The 18,362-nt window shown below is 53.1% G+C and overlaps 5 protein-coding genes across 5 annotated transcripts; 2 read left to right on the top strand and 3 right to left on the bottom strand.

Annotated features, from left to right (window-relative positions):
• Positions 1-3,406: 3,406 nt before the first annotated feature.
• CKM354_000753200 (uncharacterized protein) lies at positions 3,407-4,878 on the bottom strand (the record flags this gene model as incomplete). The annotated part of the gene is made up of 4 exons (XM_044802883.1): positions 3,407-3,550; positions 3,613-3,744; positions 3,797-4,006; positions 4,069-4,878. The coding sequence occupies 4 exons, from the start codon at positions 4,876-4,878 to the stop codon at positions 3,407-3,409; spliced, it is 1,296 nt and encodes a 431-aa protein (XP_044658818.1).
• A 2,233-nt stretch (positions 4,879-7,111) lies between these two features.
• Positions 7,112-9,716, bottom strand: CKM354_000753100 (uncharacterized protein; the record flags this gene model as incomplete). Its single annotated transcript, XM_044802882.1, has 2 exons — positions 7,112-9,506; positions 9,568-9,716. 2 exons carry the CDS (start codon positions 9,714-9,716, stop codon positions 7,112-7,114), a joined length of 2,544 nt encoding a protein of 847 aa, XP_044658817.1.
• A 2,116-nt stretch (positions 9,717-11,832) lies between these two features.
• CKM354_000753000 (uncharacterized protein) lies at positions 11,833-13,558 on the bottom strand (the record flags this gene model as incomplete). The annotated part of the gene is made up of 2 exons (XM_044802881.1): positions 11,833-13,221; positions 13,271-13,558. The coding sequence occupies 2 exons, from the start codon at positions 13,556-13,558 to the stop codon at positions 11,833-11,835; spliced, it is 1,677 nt and encodes a 558-aa protein (XP_044658816.1).
• Positions 13,559-13,850: 292 nt separating this feature from the next.
• Positions 13,851-15,354, top strand: CKM354_000752900 (uncharacterized protein; the record flags this gene model as incomplete). Its single annotated transcript, XM_044802880.1, has 3 exons — positions 13,851-14,126; positions 14,180-14,398; positions 14,452-15,354. The coding sequence occupies 3 exons, from the start codon at positions 13,851-13,853 to the stop codon at positions 15,352-15,354; spliced, it is 1,398 nt and encodes a 465-aa protein (XP_044658815.1).
• Positions 15,355-15,787: 433 nt separating this feature from the next.
• On the top strand, positions 15,788-16,780 carry CKM354_000752800 (uncharacterized protein; the record flags this gene model as incomplete). Its single annotated transcript, XM_044802879.1, has 1 exon — positions 15,788-16,780. One exon carries the CDS (start codon positions 15,788-15,790, stop codon positions 16,778-16,780), a length of 993 nt encoding a protein of 330 aa, XP_044658814.1.
• Between the last annotated feature and the right edge of the window lie 1,582 nt (positions 16,781-18,362).

The raw sequence follows: 18,362 nt of genomic DNA, 5'->3' as shown, positions 1-18,362 counted from the left end.
GCCTCACCGGGCCAAGGTATTTAGCCTGCGCTCAGTGTGGGCGGAGGTATTGCGCAGAATGTGGGGACTCCGATCGAAGCAGAAATGAAAGCAGGAGCCTTGAGCGTCGTTTTCCGTGCCATCGCAAAACTGTCGAGGGAGAAAGTGCTTTTATTGTGTGATCAGCCACTCCATGCATAACAAACAGCGTTCCGAATGCCGGGTGGATTGGCGTCATAGCGAGCTAGATGCACAAAACCGATAGAGCGGAAGTCTAGGCCTGATTGGTCGGAAAGAATGCACATAGATGCCAAGATCGGCAATGTCTGCTCGTGGAATAGGGCCCGAATGCTCGTGCACCTGCATGAAACGACCATTTTTGCCATTGCTGGTATCACAACCACGGTGGTACGTGCCTCTTGGTGCCGTTATGCGGTGACCGTCTCTGGAGAGCATTGAGGTGCTTGCGGTGTCCCGGCGCATCAGATACTGCAGATTCGTTTCGGTTCCGATGCGATTTCTGGGCAGAGCTAGAGAAGTGAAGTGGCGCACCCCCTTGCGGAGGCCCGGGCCATCCACGGGACAACTTGGCGGCACGACTTTATGCACAATTTGTGCACGGATAGAACTTCACCCTTTGTTCGCCACGATCCACATCTGCAAATTCATCCTCCACGCGCTGCACCCGCTATAGAGCTAAGCGGTATTAGCTTGCGTGGCCACGCTCCTCTTGCATATCCTGTGGAGATTCCGAAACACGTTGAAGATTGCCTCATCGTCTGCATAAAGTGCCCTATGTGGCTTCAGGAAGCTTGCGAACCGATACGAAGCACATTACGATCCCGTTCCTGGAGCCATGGACGCGGTTTGCGTCGGTCTCGTCACTCGTCACGAAGTCGAGAATTCTCTTTGCGATCAGTCCCAACGAGACAAATCTAACATAGTCTCATATACACATGACAGAGGTTCACACATGGCTTTGGCCCGGGACTTGTATATTCCAGTCCAGGAGCATGCTGGCCAGACATCATCCCTCACACTCTGGAGAATGTCTCCAGGCAAACACAGCAAACGTGCAGTGCCTCGTGTATGTACGAGGCTACGGGGTCAGAAGGCTGACCAAGCGAGCTATATCCTAAGCACTGGCTGCAGTTCGTATGTCGATCGGAGGACCCTCAATTCTCGGTAATCTGCGCAACATATTTCTAGACCCTGCCATTGCTGCACGCTTTCGAATATTTATCGTACGTCAACGTGGACGAGGCGGTCTTCTGTTCGTCAGGTTGAGATACGCATGGCCGAACAGCAGCGTCTCGGATCACTGATAAGCATGTGATGCTCCCGGGGAGTTCCATTCGAGCCCCAAAATCACGCACAACGTTCTCGTCATCGCTAAGCACTAGCAGGCGGAGCAGGAAATGCATATTAATGCCCTACTCGACTCTGGAAAGCTTAATTCCGGGCCCCGAACCACTGGACACTGCGTCCCGGAAACAAAGTCTCCATGCATATTGACCGGACAAGCCATCTGCGGATTGTATATATGGCAATGATGACAAACGCAAAGAATTTCTGAAACCCCAGGATTTGATTCTCCAAGACTGACCCATTCATGTACTCGCCGAAAGCCATGCGTTCGAGCGATGTTCTTGCCAAGACTGGAAAAAGTGCCTGGCTGTTCACTTGAAGACCTGGTAGTATTCCCATTGGATGTCGCATCAAGAGGCCAATTTCAAAAACAGACATTATATGCTGCTTTGGCGGCTGACATACGCAGGCTCGAGTAATCGAGGTTGTTCGAGAACCTGGAGACAGCTGCCAATCGTCCACGGTACCCAGTTCTGCATGCTACATTTCGAGCATGGATACCGCAGTTGAAACCAAGATCATTCGACTACAACTGCCCGTTCTTCAAGAACCCTAATCGCTATACTGTGTGCTATGATCAACACCATGTCAGCCCACCACGTGGCAGGACAGCCAAGAGATACAGCTTCGTAATCATACCACGATCAGGCATCTGTATCTTGGCACCAGGACTCACAAGAGAGAACTTGATGAAAGGCTACATATGAACCGTAGTTGTGGCTTCGAAATTCGCGAGTGAGGCGCTCTCTGCTCCGTATCACTTTCAGAGCAAGCTCATTGATGTGAGGCAGATCGCCTTGAATCAGCGCTGCGATACAGGTCGCTCTTGGCCTCGAGGTCTATTGAGGCTGAGGCTGTTTACTGTTGTCTCTATCTCAGACTGCGCCTTCCCGAAGCCGGTTAAAACCTTGGAAGGAATAACGTAGTGTGAGCCGACGCTGCTGCATGGTGCAATAAAGATTACTGCACCGACCTCCAAATTCGATGCTCTGATCGAGCTCTGGTATTCGTGCGCCCGTTATTTCTCCGGTTTCTAGTTCACTCTACGAAACTACTGAACACACATCCTACATGCAATTCAGTCACTTCCCTCTGCTGGAAATATCCCCCTGCTAGCTTTCTCTCTGGTCACATTCGCTCTGCAATGACAACAAATGTGAACACGACGTGCGGTACAGCTGCTTTCTATTGGCGGAGACAAGCCGTGTCTCGACCGTTCTCTGATCAAATCTGCTCTACCACGGCAATGAGGGTAAATACAAGCTCCAATTCAGCTACCTATTTCTCATCGAAGACAAATTTTTTCTCCCCGTTGCACCTGCACCTACTACACTTTCAAGATGTCGACGTCACTTGAGGAACGTCTGGAAAGAGACATGAGTACTGCTGCGTCAATTTAGTTTTGTGGCCACGCAACTCATGGATATTCCACAACCGAACATATGATATGTCTCTGGCCGATTGAAGAACGAAGGTCGATATAACCTCTCGGGCTAGCGACTAGTGTGTCATGATATGTCAAGGCTGTAAGGCGTTCTCACGCAAGCATAATCCACCGCCAGAATGCACTTCTGAATAAACAGAAGCATCCCGTCGGTCGAATTTGGCAATGGCCAGAAATGTGTCCTGCCAGGCTGTCCGAAATTCGAGCGCGTTGACAAAGCAATCGCAAAATGTTACCTTCCTCTCCGGAGTGGCAAGAAGTTCTCTGTTGCTAGAGCTAGCGAAGCGGCGCAGTGGCGCTGCTGAGAGCTGTCTGAGACACAACATGTGCCTCCTCCGATGACTTTAGGGAATGACAGGCATGCATGCTCACCATGATAGTCCGAATCAGCTGAATATCCCGCGCGGAAATAAAACAAGAGTGGAAAGACATGAAATAACATAATAATCACATAGCTTGGATATCTTCTTCGGAAAGAGCTTCAAACAGTCTTTCGTTTGTCCATCTATCATTCGCGATCCCAACATTGAGCCCTGCATACCGCGTTGCCAAAGCGCATCCAAATCATCTATCCTTCTCGCCGTCGCTAAGTCTCCAATAAGACAAATCTGACATTTAAGCAGAGATGGCAGCCTTGACAATGGCGTTGACAAGGACCTCAAGGTTGACCTGGGCGCAGACACCAACAGCGGCGTTGATGGCAGCAGTAACGTCAACAGAGGCACCGGCCTGGACAGCAGCAGCAACGAGGACGTTGACCTATAATGGAAAGTATTGATTAGTTCGTGTTCGGCAGACAGAAGGCGAGTGAAAAGTCTTACAGCAGCAGCAACCTGGACGTTGACATCCAGGTCCAAGTCAAGCTCAGCCTCAACGGAAGCCTTAAGAGCGAGAACAGCGGCGTTGAGCTCCACATCGACATCAAGGTCGATGCCAACAGAGAGGGAGACGTCCTGAGAAGAGGTTAGTTACGATTTAGAGAGGCAGAGCTCAGAAATGACATACAATGACGGCGTTGATGAGGACAGAGAGGTCGACCTGGACACCAGCGCCAATGGCAGCCTCAATGGTAGCCTGAAGCTGAGCAGAAGCGTCAACCTTGATAGCGAGGTCCAGGAGGGCCTTGAGAACAACGTCCACATCGACTTGAGCGTTCAGGTCAACGTTAGCGCCAACAGCGGCAGCGATCTCGGCACCGACGTTCACGTTTGCGTCCTAGAGGCTCGAAGTTAGTATATAGCTCACATTCACAGATAATTTGGACATCGCTCGCTTACCAAGTTAACATTCAACTTAGCAGCCAAGTCGAGGATGTTGTCTGGTGTGCCTGCACCGAGGCTGAGTCCCAAGTCCAAGCTGAGTCCGAGATCAAGTCCAGTGCCGGAGCCAGCACCGCCGCATGAGTTAGGAGTGGTGGCTGGAGTCGTGGTGTTTGGTCGGTTGCCAGATGGGGTGGTTCCAGAGGGAGTGTTACCAGAAGGAGTGGTGCCAGATGGTGTGTTTCCGCTTGGGGTGTTGCCGGAAGGAGTGTTACCAGATGGCGTGTTGCCGGAAGGAGTGTTGCCAGATGGCGTGTTACCGGAAGGCGTGTTGCCAGATGGAGTGTTACCTGATGGGGTGTTGCCTGATGGGGTGTTACCACCTGGGCCGTAGGATGGGCCAGATGGCTTGTCTCCAGATGGCTTGTCACCAGTTGGCTTGTCGCCAGTTGGCTTGTCTCCAGATGGCTTGTCGCCAGTTGGCTTGTCACCACTTGGACCATAAGTAGATGGTCCGGATGGCTTGTCGCCCGAAGGCTTGTCACCAGATGGCTTATCACCACCTGGGCCGTAAGATGGGCTTGATGGAGTGCTGGGCTTAGGAGCCTTGCAAGAGCCAGAGGTGGTCACTGGAACGTACGCCGGTGGGTCCTCCTTCTTGGGGCTAGTAGGAGTGTTCTCCTCTGGCTTAGATGGAGTGTATGTCTTTGGTGCCGGAGGAGCAGCACCGTAAGAAGCTGGGGAGTCGCGGCGAGCGAGGTCGCGCGACACAGCTGGAGCGGCGGCTGCCGCAGCTGCCATAGCAGCAACAAGAACCTTGATCTGCATCGTGAAGACGTGAAGTGATTATTAGGTTAAAACGAAAGTTCTGTCGTAATTATTGGGTTTAAAAAGAATGTAAGGCAGTTGACACCGCAGCAAGTAAAAGAGTGACTAGGTCGGTGGGGTGGGTATCGTGAAGTCTGTCGTGAGGACGAGCAGTGCTCTTATAAAACGTGCGTGCTGCCATCCCTGAGTTGTTGTCGTGATCCGAGCACTGTCAGGTATGCGCCCAGCACGACTAGGAGCGCAGCGGCTCTAGCGCAGCAATCACGCTTAACATGGACTGCCACGGGGCAGGACAATGGGCGCAGCAAGGTGTTCGCTCTTTAGATCTCCAATTCGGGCTGTAGTTTGAGCACTACAGGACCAGACGGGAACTAGACAGGCTGGTTATCTCAGGCATGTTGCACCTGCTGGTTGTTGATCATCCGATGGTCTGGCGGCCTGACCGTAGTTTCGCGCTTCAAATAGCTCAAAAGCCTTCGACGTTTTTGCCGCCGATCCGTGGTCTTCACATGCGTCCAATTCCAGTCAAGATCTTCGCCGTTACGCCTCGTGTACACGACAGCCTAGAGTTTCGTCCATGGTCATGTCACCGTTTTGCGTGCGCAGCTCATTGCGGCTTCTCGTGTCAGTCAGACGTCCGCAAGACTAGTCAAAACCTAGTATTTAGCGTACTAGGATTTGTCCAGAAATGCGGAAGTGCTGGAAATAGGGGCCTCTTTCCTATTCGCCGTGTCCGAGCAAAGCTAGTTCATGCCTACAGTTATCGGACTCTAGTTCGGCTTCCATCCGGAGTTCACCAATACGAGTGAAGTATTTCTTCAGATGTTGTGACAGGTGCTGCCACCGTTGGCGAAGAAATTGCCATGCTTGTGTCGCATGGCACAGGCGTGGCTGATGAACGCTAAAGGTGAGACATGGTACTTGTGGACAAGAACGCATCTGGGAATGCGGTCAGTAGTGTGCGAGAAAATTGATCAGCAACCGACATCTCGTGCGAGGTTTCTGTTTTTGCATACAACCTGGGTGACAAGATGAGATCCTGAACAGTGCTCCACCTCGTCAGCTACCGGTGCCTGTTCCAGCCAATCGCATGGCGACCGTTGCTTACGAGTATCCGATCTCTTCCGGGATCAAAATGGTGAGGCATTGGGGGATGCTTGTCCGGCAGTCTGCTCGAGTTTGCCAGCAGTGATGACTACAGGCATTCTTACAGCAATTTGAGCAGGCGAATTTTCGCTTCACGTTGCCCTCGTTCAGTGGAGCGTAGAGACCGATTGCCGGTGTGCGGCTAAACTACCGTGAGTGAGGCCTTTGGCTTGGCGGACCAGGATATGAGTCTGGAAGGGGCTGTTGCTGGCGGATGCCCGGTATAGCTCCTAGCTTCACGAACGTCTTGACCAACTCCTCCGCGTCCAGAGCAGTTGTGGTGACTTTCACCCACGTGATTGAGGAATAGTAATCTCATCTCATGTATGCGTGGTCGCACTTTTCCCGACACTACGTGCTTGGCCACAGCACGCGATCAACGGCGCTGGCATTGACTCTCGGTCTAGACCACAGTCTTGTCATGCAGCTTGGAAAAGACCGTCGATTGCTGTGAAGAAGAAATCACCGGCCGCGTTGTGGTGCAGGTCGTGGCGGGAGGTCCAGCGCGTGGGATCTGCGACAGAGTCCAGGCCGCGGAGCGCGCGTCTCGCTCCAAGGGCTCTTCGCACATCGGAAGCTGATGGAGCTTTGACGGCACGGCGGATGCACTGATAATAAGAGGCGCTAATCCGTGCGTGTATGTGATGTTGCCCGAGTCGTCGAGCTGATGGAGTCAGAGAACGAAGTAGTGATGCAAGAGAAAGGGATTGGTAACGTGCGGGAGCCGCCGCCACAAACCTTACACCCGTTCTGGTGAAACGAGGAAGAAGCTATGGAAACGAGCTGAAGACGATGTCGAAACGAGGGTATACGTGATAGAGTTCCGCCGTTACGGGCCATGCGATGAGCACCGGAAAGCGGAAGCGGACACGAGAGATATGCTCAACTTCTTGCTGACCGAAGTATTATACACAGCCCTGGAACCAATCCCACGTGCCTGCCCGTCCCTCTGCTCCGTGCCAAGGGAAGCAACCAAAATCATCGCTTTGATAGGGTATCTCTCAATATTCGACATGAGTAGAAGAAGAAAGAATCAAGCACAAAGTAACACAAAACATCCACAGTGCCGAGAGGTCATATTTCTTCATCACACATAACCCCTACTTGAAGCAGGTAAGAATCGTCCCTTCGTCACCATAACCAACTCATCCACAAAGGTTGTTTCGGGCTTTGCAGTTCCCACTGCAGTTCTGATTCCCATATCACGAGTTCCTTCGAATTTCTCATCCTGCGAGAATTCATTCTTACTGTCCGTCTTGACGACAGTCTCGCTATTGACGAGAATCCCGCCCCAGTTGCCCGTCTTCGTCCTCGGCCGATCAGACATAGCTCGAGCGGAGCCAGCGAGATGAGCTGGGCGGTCGACGAGCTCATGCATCGAAGAAGAGTCCTCATCACTTGTGTGGCCTTCTGCAGCACTACTACATCTGGAAGGCGGCGTTTTACCCGGCACGATGGGCATGGATTTACTTCGCATCTTCCTGAGCGGTTTGACTGGACTGTTGCCGAGAGCAATGGAAAGTCTACCGTGACGTCGCTTGCCATGTTCCGGCTTGGTCACCTTCCGTGAAAAGAGAGGGCTGAAGGCAGCATGTATATCTTTCATCAAGACGGCATGATCCGGCGAGCCAAAGTAACATCGATGGCGGGTATCGAAAAAGGTCCGAGGTATGCGGCATAATGCTTCGGACTTGTCGATAGAGGCATGCATGTCGCCAATGCAGGTAAAGGCATACAACGTAGTGATGGTCGAGCCTCTTCGGAGACGATGTGAGTAGTGGGCACTGAGTTGCTGAGCCCAGAACCGGGCCTCATTCTTCCACTCTGGAGGAAACTGCTGAGTCAAGGATACCATGGCCTGGTTGACCATCACCGCGAATTGTTGTTCTTGTGGCGATCGGGTCTCTTGCCGCCCGTCGCCAAGTTCGCAGAATTGTATGCATTGTTGCACACGGAAGCCATCCATCTTTTCCAAAAATGCAGCCTGCCACTGCATAGGTTTACCAGTCAGTAGCGGCACATCCGGCAGCTGATCCTGGTTTTCCTTCCGCACCACAATGTCAAATCCTTTGCCATTCGGTTTCGGCACCATGGCAAAGAATGCCAGGTACGTCCCACTCTTTTCTGTATTCATCAGATTCTCAATATAGCCCCACAGGTCTCCTAGTTGACTTTCCAGAGCTGGTTGCGGTACCTGCATAGCCTGCGCAATGTTCCTGCTTACTTGCTGTCTTCCCGCGAATCGGTAGCCCGAATTCAGCAGCTTGTCTGTCTCGTCCTGGGTCAGTTGGCGGGTGATGAACATGAGCTGACCTTTGCCGAAAAGGTTTAGACGGAGCGCAGCTTCCACTTCCGCCAGAGTCTTGTCTTCTGAGGATGCACAGCGCTTCTCTTTCGCCTCCACTCGCAAGGTCCCTGTCTCGATAACTTTGTCGTATAGCACGCCAAGCTGTTCAATCGGCAACCCCATCGAAGTCGCAAGTGAAGACGCTGCGGTGCAGAATCTTTCGCAAAATATGAGTTCGTAATTGCTGTAAGTTTCCGCGTCGTAGATGGCGCTGGCATGCGAGCTGATAACCTTAACATCTCCCGTAGTGCTTTCCTTTTCCGCTGCAAGATGACTTTTCATGCGAGGCACCAGCTCGCTTACTCCGGCCCAGTTGTGCGTCACACGATAGATCCATTGGAAGACCGCATGCGCCGTATCGAAGTCTTCATCAAATGTTCGATGATGGTACTTGTCGGTGATCTCTCGGGCAGGTAGCACGCCTTCGGTCGTCACTAGTATTTTACCGTCCGGGTCGAACATTGCGCAGGCCAGCATTACTTTCTGGGACCTGCTCTTCAGTATCCGGTTTCGCGCACGTGTGATGAATAGCACACCCATGCACATGATTGCAGCGGCACCACAGATAGCACCAGCGACTATCACTTGCGTATCGCGCGAACGAATCTCAGAAACGCTATTGCTGTGCAGGAATTCGTACCTGCAGCTCGTAGAGGCTGTAAAGTGCATTGCAGACACTCCACCAGCCAAAGCTAGTGCGCACAGCACGCGCTTCCACCAGGAGCTGATCCATTTCTCGCGCAGGTTGTAGAATAACGCAAGGACTGTGAGGCAGTCACCGATGGCAATGACGATGGATGCGGCCAGATATCGAGGGCTGTAGTTCAGCTTGTAGTTGGTCACACCGAAGTTGCCGAGATAGTGCATGCCGACAATGCTCAAGCCCGCGAAGGTACCTGTGAGCACCAGCGCCGTCCAGTGGAGGATCTGCTGTTTCGCAGGCAGCTCTGCAGCGGAGAAGGCAATAGTGAGTCCGATAATGGGCAGAAACACGGAGAGCACAGTGTAACCTGAGTTGTAGACCAGCTGGTACTCAGGATCGCCCTCGCCGAGGATAATGGCGCGATTGCCTGTGAAGTGCATGCACCAGATACCAACTAGTCCGAAGGATGTGGCGCATGCCACTGTCTCGGCCCTGCACAGATCATCAGCCTTCTCCGCCATCGCCAGATCACGCATGTCGCAGGTAAACGCACCAGCTCCTGAAGTTGCCCAGAGCAGTGCCTCGGCGATGAAGGATTTCGATGGTGAGGAGGCATCCAGTCAGACTTGCGAAGAAAGATGCTGCTACGATGCCGGGGTCGAAAGTGCTGGGCACAGAATCACCTGTGCTGTAGGATGACATTGCTGATCATACGTCGTGAGTAGGGCTTGGAGGAATACCGGTCATCCTCTGGCTGTGTCTTGTTTAGCATATGACAAAGGGAGCAATATTGTAACGTCAAATTGCTGCCGACGAACCTTTGGAGAAGCGCAAGGTTTGTTGTGAATTACAAGAACTGTTTGTTGTTTCCAGAGGCGATGTCGATGTGTGATAAAGGGTTCAGGCGAGCAATTTCAGGAAGCTGTATCCAGAGGTGAGGACTGAAGTGAAGAAGTGAGTCAAGCTAGAAGCTTCACTGTCTGCTTGACGGATATGCGCCTTCCAAGTGCGATAGTATCATGACATCGTTGATTAGAGCGCTTGGGCAATCAAGGTCGTCGCGAGGTGCTTGTGTTGAGTTCCAGGTGACGGACAATGTGGATGGTCAACGGAACCGGTGCGAGAGAATAGAAAGCCAATGTTCTTTTGATGCTCAGAAAAGCTGCACAACCAGGAGTATACAGTCGCAAGGTAAATGGCTCGCTTTCGCAGGAAATCTGGTTGGTACGGAGCGCAGTCCTGCTGGCAAGGGTTCCGAATAGGCGTATAACCCAGTAGCAGTTCGGCAACGTCAGGGATAATGCGAGTTGATGACCACGGGAAGTTGCATCTCTCGCTTCTCTCTCGTGCTCTTGTCAAGGCAAGGCATGCCGAGCATTTAGATGGGCAGCAGAGACCGGACGCCTGAGCGGCGGCAAGAGCAAGCCGCGACTTCCGGTCATTCAGAAGGGCTTTTGGAGCAAACAGTGGGTGGCCAGAGGGTCGAATTCTCGGTGTGCAGCATCAGCCATGACCGAAGTGTCGTGTGTGCCGCCAGATCAAGGCCGCCGAGAGACTGGGTACTGTGGCGCGCGTTGAGCTCATCGGATCGCCCGCAGCGCGGATGTAGGCACGACACAAGCGGACGTTATTTGGCCAGCTGCAGCGTGATGCATGCAGACCCAGCGTCAGTGGTGGCTTATTGGCTGGCAGTTTTCGAAGTACAGGCTAAGCGACGACTCGGAGTGCTGAGAATGGCAGCACAACAATCACGAAAAGGTGTCAAGAGCCGAGCGTCGTGTGCAACGTTCGCACATATTGTCGCGCAGGCTTCGTGTATCGTACCGATACGAAGGATCGCCCTTCGAGCGATTACCGAATCGTGGAGTAGTGCCAGCAGGCGGAGGGACAAAGACAATGGGCGTGCTGCCGGAGTCCTAGCAATAGGTCAGCACCGCCAGCTGTTTCAGCAGCCATGTCGCCTGGTGCGTGCAAAAGGTGGAGGGCAGTCTTTGGAGCCGACGAGCTGTCGATCATGTTCCTTGCTGCACGTCACTCATTGCGCTGGCGGCTATTGCAACAATGGCGAGGGATCCCGAGTGGTGGAGACTGGAGATGGAGTCGCAGCACGGGGAGAACAGCCTCTTCAAGCGAAGGGTCCGAAGTGCAGCGCGCACCGCGGAGACGCGTGCGAACAACGACGCAAGTAAATTGAAGCCGTTGCGCAAAGACTGTGCTGACATGCACCCAGGCCGCCTGGGACGAGGATGGCCTGTTGCACGACTGCGACGGTCGAACATTTGCCCGGGCTCTAGAATATTGCATGCGCCAGACGCGGTGGTGATGGGCACGGCGGATGTCGCGTCACGATCCTGCGCGCGCGAACTTCGACACGACATCGGCACCGAAATTGCAGATGGAGTCTCATGATACGCAGTATATGCTCTGCTGGACGCCTGTGATCAGGCCAGCGCGAGGTCGTGGCAGCGATTGGAGATGCCCAGTGCTCCGCGAAGCTGTCGTGACGTGTCGAGTCCCATGGCGCTCACTATGCTGTATCGCGAACGCCATTCGCCATAGTAATCCCGTGCTGTGAGGAGTGGAAGTAGTGATGTAGGATCGGGTCTGATGATGGCGCTGACTTGAGCAGAGTTTGAGGTGGCTGAAATCTTCCTCAGCGGCGCCGCGCTTCCGAAGTTCCGACCATAGAACAGGAGTTGGTCGAAGGAACCACGAAGCGAGGGACAAACCTGAGACGACTGCTGAATCATGGGTGATGTTCGTTGAGTGTATACGCGTGAAGACTGAGGTCCTCCGAAGGCGGTTCCATACCATCTCGCTAAATTGCTAACATTTCTTCGGCATCGAAATCCAACTCCACGAGCATTCCGTTGTCTTTGCAAACCGGCCCGACCGATACCACACCTGGTACGACACCAAGGAAAGAGTCCTTCTCGAGCATCTGTGACTGCTCGCTACCAAAGAAGACCTCATCGTCGAGATTTGCCACGCGAGTGTCGCGTGCTTGCGAAATTTGGTCATGACTCTCCGCGCGGGAGTCTTCCTCAGAAGCCGAAGGAACGTCGTCCACCGAAAATTCGTCCCAGCCCTCATCCAGCATGTGGTCTAGATCCAGATCGGGCAGACAAACGCAGTCATCTTCGCCGCAACAGCAATGCGCTTCTTCCGGCCAAGCCTCTGGCTCATCAGGCCCGAGGGTGCGGAACGCTGATCCGTCAAGAGTGAGCATTTCAAATGGTGTGCTCGATTGCTCGCAGTTCATCATCGAACGCACACGAGAAGCGCGGTCTGACTCTTGTAGGTTTGCTGTCAAAACCGTCCACATGTGGTTTCCCAGACTGTCCTGCATTGTGGACATATTGCTCTGTTGTCGGGTGGTCAAGCCATCACGGCGTGCTATCTCTTCGAGTTTGTTCCTCAAGGTTTGGCTTCTGGCATTTACAGCACAAACATTGCTTAAAGCATGGCTGACGGTGGGCATGAATGCGGCACGCGAAGCAACTGCCCCCAGAAAGCCCGGCGAGAAGCCGGTAGGGCAGACGTCAGCAAGATGTTTCAGTGACTCAATCGCAATGACAACGATATCCGGTGTGGAGCATTTCAGATGTACAGCAATTGAGTATCGCAGCCCAGCATCGAACAGGAGTGGCAATGCCGCGATCCGATCGCTCATATTTGGGACCATGTCGCCAGTACTCCAACACCGTTTGAGACCAGGACGCAGCAATTGTGTATCGGCACTCTGCACTTCGTCCTCGGGCACATTTTTTTCGGTGGCTGACCACATGTCTGCACATGAATCACCTCTCTCCGGGGTCGTTCTTGTTCGTCGAATGGAGTGAACATCTTGCGGGTAGGATCCGGGGCCGAGAGACTGGTGATGAGCAGGGTCTAGTAAGACCTCGTCTGAGCTTTCTGCCTTGATCATATTGTGGTCCGGAGAAGCTCTGGTCTTTCTCCGCTTGCACGTCTCTGGAGCCGTAAATTCCAGAGACAGTGTGGCCTCCCTCAGCTCTGCCTTGGGAACTCCTGGCGGTGGTTGTATATCGCGAGCAGGCACATTCTGCGCAAGCTTATGTGCATTGCACCGCAAATCATGCTCCGTCCTCTCATGGTCGTCCAGAACAATTCGGATTTGCATGCAGTATTCAGCGCTATCGCGCGAGATCTCCCTGGCCTTAGGCTCGAGCTGTAGTTGTCGCCAAAGCTGGTGTCTATCAGCGATAAGCCCGCGCTTGGCGGTCCTTCAAACATACATTGTCATCCAATAGTCTTTGGCTGAGCTGCTCCGTCAATCTCTCTTCTTCGCCTCGATCACAAGGTGGAAAACGCAACCTAATGGTCAGTCGGAAGCCATGTGTCAGAGTGAGCCAGGGCCGCTTGGGCTGCAGCGATCCCGACGTCGTCACAAATGCTGACAGCATCTCCAGATCATGCGCAGACGCAGCAACTTGCGCTTTGCTCGTGAGCTGTAGCCGTAGACCTGACGTTGTTGAAACCAAGTCTAGCTGGCCCAGCTCGAGATCAAAAGGATGCCCGGCCATTGTACTTGCATGTCGCTTGCCATGGGCCGATTATTCAGCATCTCGTACTGAAAGACTGACAGTAATATGGGAAATGCTGTGCCGACAGCACCAGCAAGTTGGTCTCAGAGTACTTGTTCCAGAGAAGAAGGAAGGAACGAATGTTGCTGTTGGACTGGAGGATTGCCAGAAGTCTTGGTTGCCAGAACGAGAGTTCCGGACTCTCCCGTGCTTGGCAACAACAGACTTCCACCTCAATCGTTCCCGTTTGTGAACTCACGACGCGCCGAATCTTGTCATATCTCTCACGAACATGGCATCAAGAGGCACTTCTGTGCGCCAGCTGTTCCGCGCCAGACCAAGCGTCACGACGAGAGAATGCCGCTGCGCTGCCAGACGCCAATTTTCTGCCAGTCACCAACACCGGACAGATGGCGTCTTCAGAGCATTGACAGGAGAGCGTGTCCAAAAGCCGTGGATCGAGGCCTTCCGGGAGCAACAGGCAGGCCAAAAGCAGCCGGAACCTCCAAGCACTCCTACAAATCGCGACTTGACACCAAAGAAGATGTCAAATTCGTATCATAGCGTCGTATGTAGCTGGCGAACACAGATGCACATCAACAACTAGACTGATAGTTCAAGATTCTTCCCCTTGCTCAAGAACCATGGTTGCTTGACACGTATATGAATTCGTCAGGCCATATTCGTATTGGAACCATTTTGATGGACTTGGATGCTCTTGCTGGTGTAGTGGCATATAAGCACACAGGTGATGCTGTCACTACAGTGACTGCAGCTTTCGACCGAATTACGATCGAGCATCCACTTACCGAAGTCTGCGATCTTGAATACAGCGGACAGGTTTGTCATCCCGTAGCACGCAACACGTGCAACAGCTAAGCTAGCAACATCAGGTCACGTATGCCGCAGGCCGAAGCAGTATGGAGATCACATTGCAAGTCGCCAAAGCTCCACCCAAAGGTCAAAAGCCGAAGCCCGAAGATGTTATGATGACCTGCCAATGTACTATGGTTTCTCTGGATCCTGCTACGAAGAAGCCAGTGAACATCGCCGCTGTACGCACCGACACCGAAGAAGAAAGGCGACTGTTCGAAGAGGGAGAGAAGAACGGGCAGCGTCGCAAAGAACTGGCGAAACATTCCTTGCTCAAGCAAACGCCGAACGATGAGGAGAGCGATCTGATCCATGCCATCTGGCAGCGACAGTTGCAGTATCACGATCCCGCTGATTCAATGCGAATGCCCTCAAATGTGATTGCCATGGATGCGACTCAACTCAGGACCGCCAGCATCATGCAGCCACAGTACAGAAACAGGCACCACTTTATGATCTTCGGTGGCTTCCTGCTCAAGCAGACCTTCGAGATCGCCTTTTGCTGCGCTGCTAGTTTCGCCCACACACGACCGACCTTCGTGTCTCTCGATCCCTCGACTTTTCAAAATCCTGTACCAGTGGGCAGCGTCTTATATCTCACGGCGACGGTCGTCTACACGGATCCGCCTCTCATATCAGGACAATCCGATGAACAGCAGACGACAGAAGGTCGAGCTCAGAATGCAAAGACTCGCGTACAGGTGCGAGTGGACTCCAAGGTCAGAGATGTCGAACACGGCGTGGCGAAGCCAACTGGACAGTTCAACTACACATTCCTGGTAGATAAAGATGTCAAGGTCGTGCCGAGGACCTACACTGAAATGATGATGTACGTTGATGCGAGACGAAGAGCAATGAGTGTGCGTGAAAAGGTTCAGCATGGTGATGCAGATGCCGGGAGCACGGAGCGAATTACCGAGTGAGGAAGGAAGCGTTGGCCTCTCAGGGCTCTTCGCAGGCTCGTGGTTTCCCCTGATTCTTCACGTACTTGCACGTTGGCGTTCAGTCTCTCACGCGGCCGTTACGTCGGGAAAGAACATAGTTTGAGGGAGGCATAGCCATTGGAGCTCAGATGGATGTACGAATTCTCGACGTCCTTCATGATCTGATCCCGACTACAGATATTCGATATCGACTGACGACAAGGCGCTGACGAGCTGAGTCGCAACCTGTAGTCGATCCGCGGCCAGCTACAGGTCGACACACCTTTTCAGTGGACTTCCTGGTCGACATCCCGCGTTATTGCGAACTGTACTGGTGTAGCAGAAGCACAATTGACACCCGATCTGTCACAACGACCATCTCGTTTCAAAGACTTTCCCGTGGGACTGACTTGACGACGTTGCCGAAGATGCCATGATGGCCCAGATCGAGTCGAGCTCACCAGAAGCACGTGGTCGCAGAAGTGAACAGCACCTTCGTGTAACGTGCAACTGGCCGCTGCAGGCGGACAAGACTTCGCTGTGCGTTGTTTTACACCTGCTCGCGAACTTCATAAATCACCTCAACTGCCACAGCTCACAGCTCATCAACATGCTAGGCAACAGTCCGTGCGTCCCTGACTGTATCAACGCCACGCCAGATACCATCCCAACTGGCTCGCCAACACTCGAGTTTGGCCCGAATACCGCCGCACTGCGAACGGGACCTATGTGCGACCCAGGTACGACGAATCTTTCAATGCCGGTCCGCGATGGCAACAACTTACGGGAGTCCAACGAAGGAGTCTCACGTCCATTCCCGCCCGCGGCCACATTCGAGGCTATGCCTCTCACAGAAGAGACAGAACGTCCGGAAGAACCGACCGGCGAGTGTCTCTTCTTCGAGCTACCCGCTGAGTTACGGAATGAAATCTATCGCTACGCGCTCGTATCAACCGACAGAATCCATATCACCACCACCATGGTCCAGCCACCCCCAGAGCCCGGGATACTGCACGCCAACCGCCAAACGCGACAAGAAGCCTTGGCAATCTACTACCACGAGAACCACTTCCGCTTCGACATGTACGACCTCAACGCCTCAGCCTACATGCGTTGGGTCCGCGCTGAACCCGTCATGCGCGGCCGTTTATCAGTCTGGTTCAAACTGTACATTCCCACCTCCGCAGATCTAGCATGGCAGAATCTGATGGTCTGGATGGAAGCAATTCATTCAAGGAGGGTGGCGCATGGACCGAGCAGCAGGAGATTTCCGGGCAAGAGGGCTTTTCGCATTGTGGTGGGCGAGATGAAGGAGATGGTCGAGGTTCTGAAGCAACAGGGGTTGGGATGGGCTGAGATCTTGAAGTGCTTGGAGTCTTCAAAGAGGATGCTGATTGCTTCTAGCTCAAATGGGGAGTGGATCTAAGTTGCAGTGGATGCCGCGTGTTGGAATGGGAGAGAAAGTTGCATGAGGACAGCCTGATGAGTGTGGTACCTTTCTAGAAAGCTGGCGGCGTTGGACAAGGCGTTGGGCGTTGAGCATCAGCCGTCATTCGTGAAGCATTCCAATATGAATGGATTGTGGAACTCCCACGACCCAGATCGAATGACATGTAAAGAGAGTCGTGGTATGAAATTTGCGTGCGGATTGGGATACTTCCTTCCCCTAAGAGTACCACAGGGCAACAAGAATATCAATGAAGGAATGGCCGAATGGCCAACAGAGGGCTGCACGCTTCTCTCTGAAAGCAGCAGACTGTGGAAAGGTCAGTTTCCATAGTGAACATTATGCTAAGAGACCTTCCAAACCCCATCGATACCCCAATCGCTCACGACTATGTCCAATAACGCCCAACTCGCAAAATGGTATCCGCACATTCGCTCGCTAACAGCAGAGACCAGATTGTCCCACAAGCACCACCTCTATTTGCTTCTTGACCTCTATTCCTCCAACTCATATTCTAGCGTGTGATCTTCGCTGCATTCGGAACAATACCATCTACTCCTCCCATTGCACTTTACCACTCGGTCTTTGCACATATCGGCGCTCCAGATTTCCACTGAGTAGCCATTGAGGTATCGATTGCCGCAGTATTCCACGCTATCGTCGATCATGAAGACGTCGCAGCCGCAGTAGTAGTAGAGGAAGGAGTAAGAGCACATCGTTATTGCAACGTGTTGGCTTTGTTGCTCGGTGGGTCGAGCTGCGGATTGTGCAGGCTGGATCTCGCGGATCGGTGCTTGGAATGTTGAAGTTGTGTGGCTCGTATATCAAAAGAAGTGCTTCCTCCTTGACAGCAGCTAGCCTTGCTCTTTTATCGTCGTCGTGCGCGCCTCACTCTTTCCCAACTTGTCTTCCACACGAGATAAGCTCAAGCGTCGAGCATTAGCAGCAATCAGAACAGGTCAATCGAAACAAACCCTAGTAGACTTCCCCTCTCACTTCTCGCAAGGAGGGCACGAGTTTATCACCCGGAGCAGCAGAAGAGCGAGGCTTCCTTTGTCCGGCGCTCAAAGGCACCGCATACTTGGCGGCTCGCATGGCTCTGGCCTTCTTCTGCGTATCTTTAGACCTGCACCTCCGAAGGCCAGGCCCTCCGATGTTGCCGTAGCGCGCCGTCAGCTTAGTCGGAGAGATGAGGCGCCGTGCTATACCAGCAGCTGCAGCAGACCGCTTGAAGGGCGGTGTCGCGAGGGGTCATCCCGGCGAGGGTCTGAGACAGGCTTTCGACAGCCTTCGAGAAGGTCCGTACATTTCCTCGGCGGCGTCTTGTTGTTGACTTACGGTCATCTTTGTGCTGATAAGTACAGCTTCGAGAGAATCACGAAAGTGACGCTGGAGCTGACATTGATTTGCGATCTGCATGAGTACGTGTTTCGTGAAATTGCTCGCTTCCGTCAGACCTTCCACTCTCGGCGAAAGCCGGCATTTTCGTGACCGCCGAGTTTCCCCAAACAACAACAGAGCCGCAATCACATTTACAGTTCTTGTTGGTTTCACGTTTACC

This window comes from Cercospora kikuchii (genome assembly GCF_019650295.1).
Source record: "Cercospora kikuchii DNA, contig_00004, whole genome shotgun sequence".
Lineage (NCBI taxonomy): Eukaryota > Fungi > Ascomycota > Dothideomycetes > Mycosphaerellales > Mycosphaerellaceae > Cercospora > Cercospora kikuchii.
Note: the sequence above shows the minus strand (reverse complement) of the source record. Positions and strands in the feature narration are given on the sequence as shown.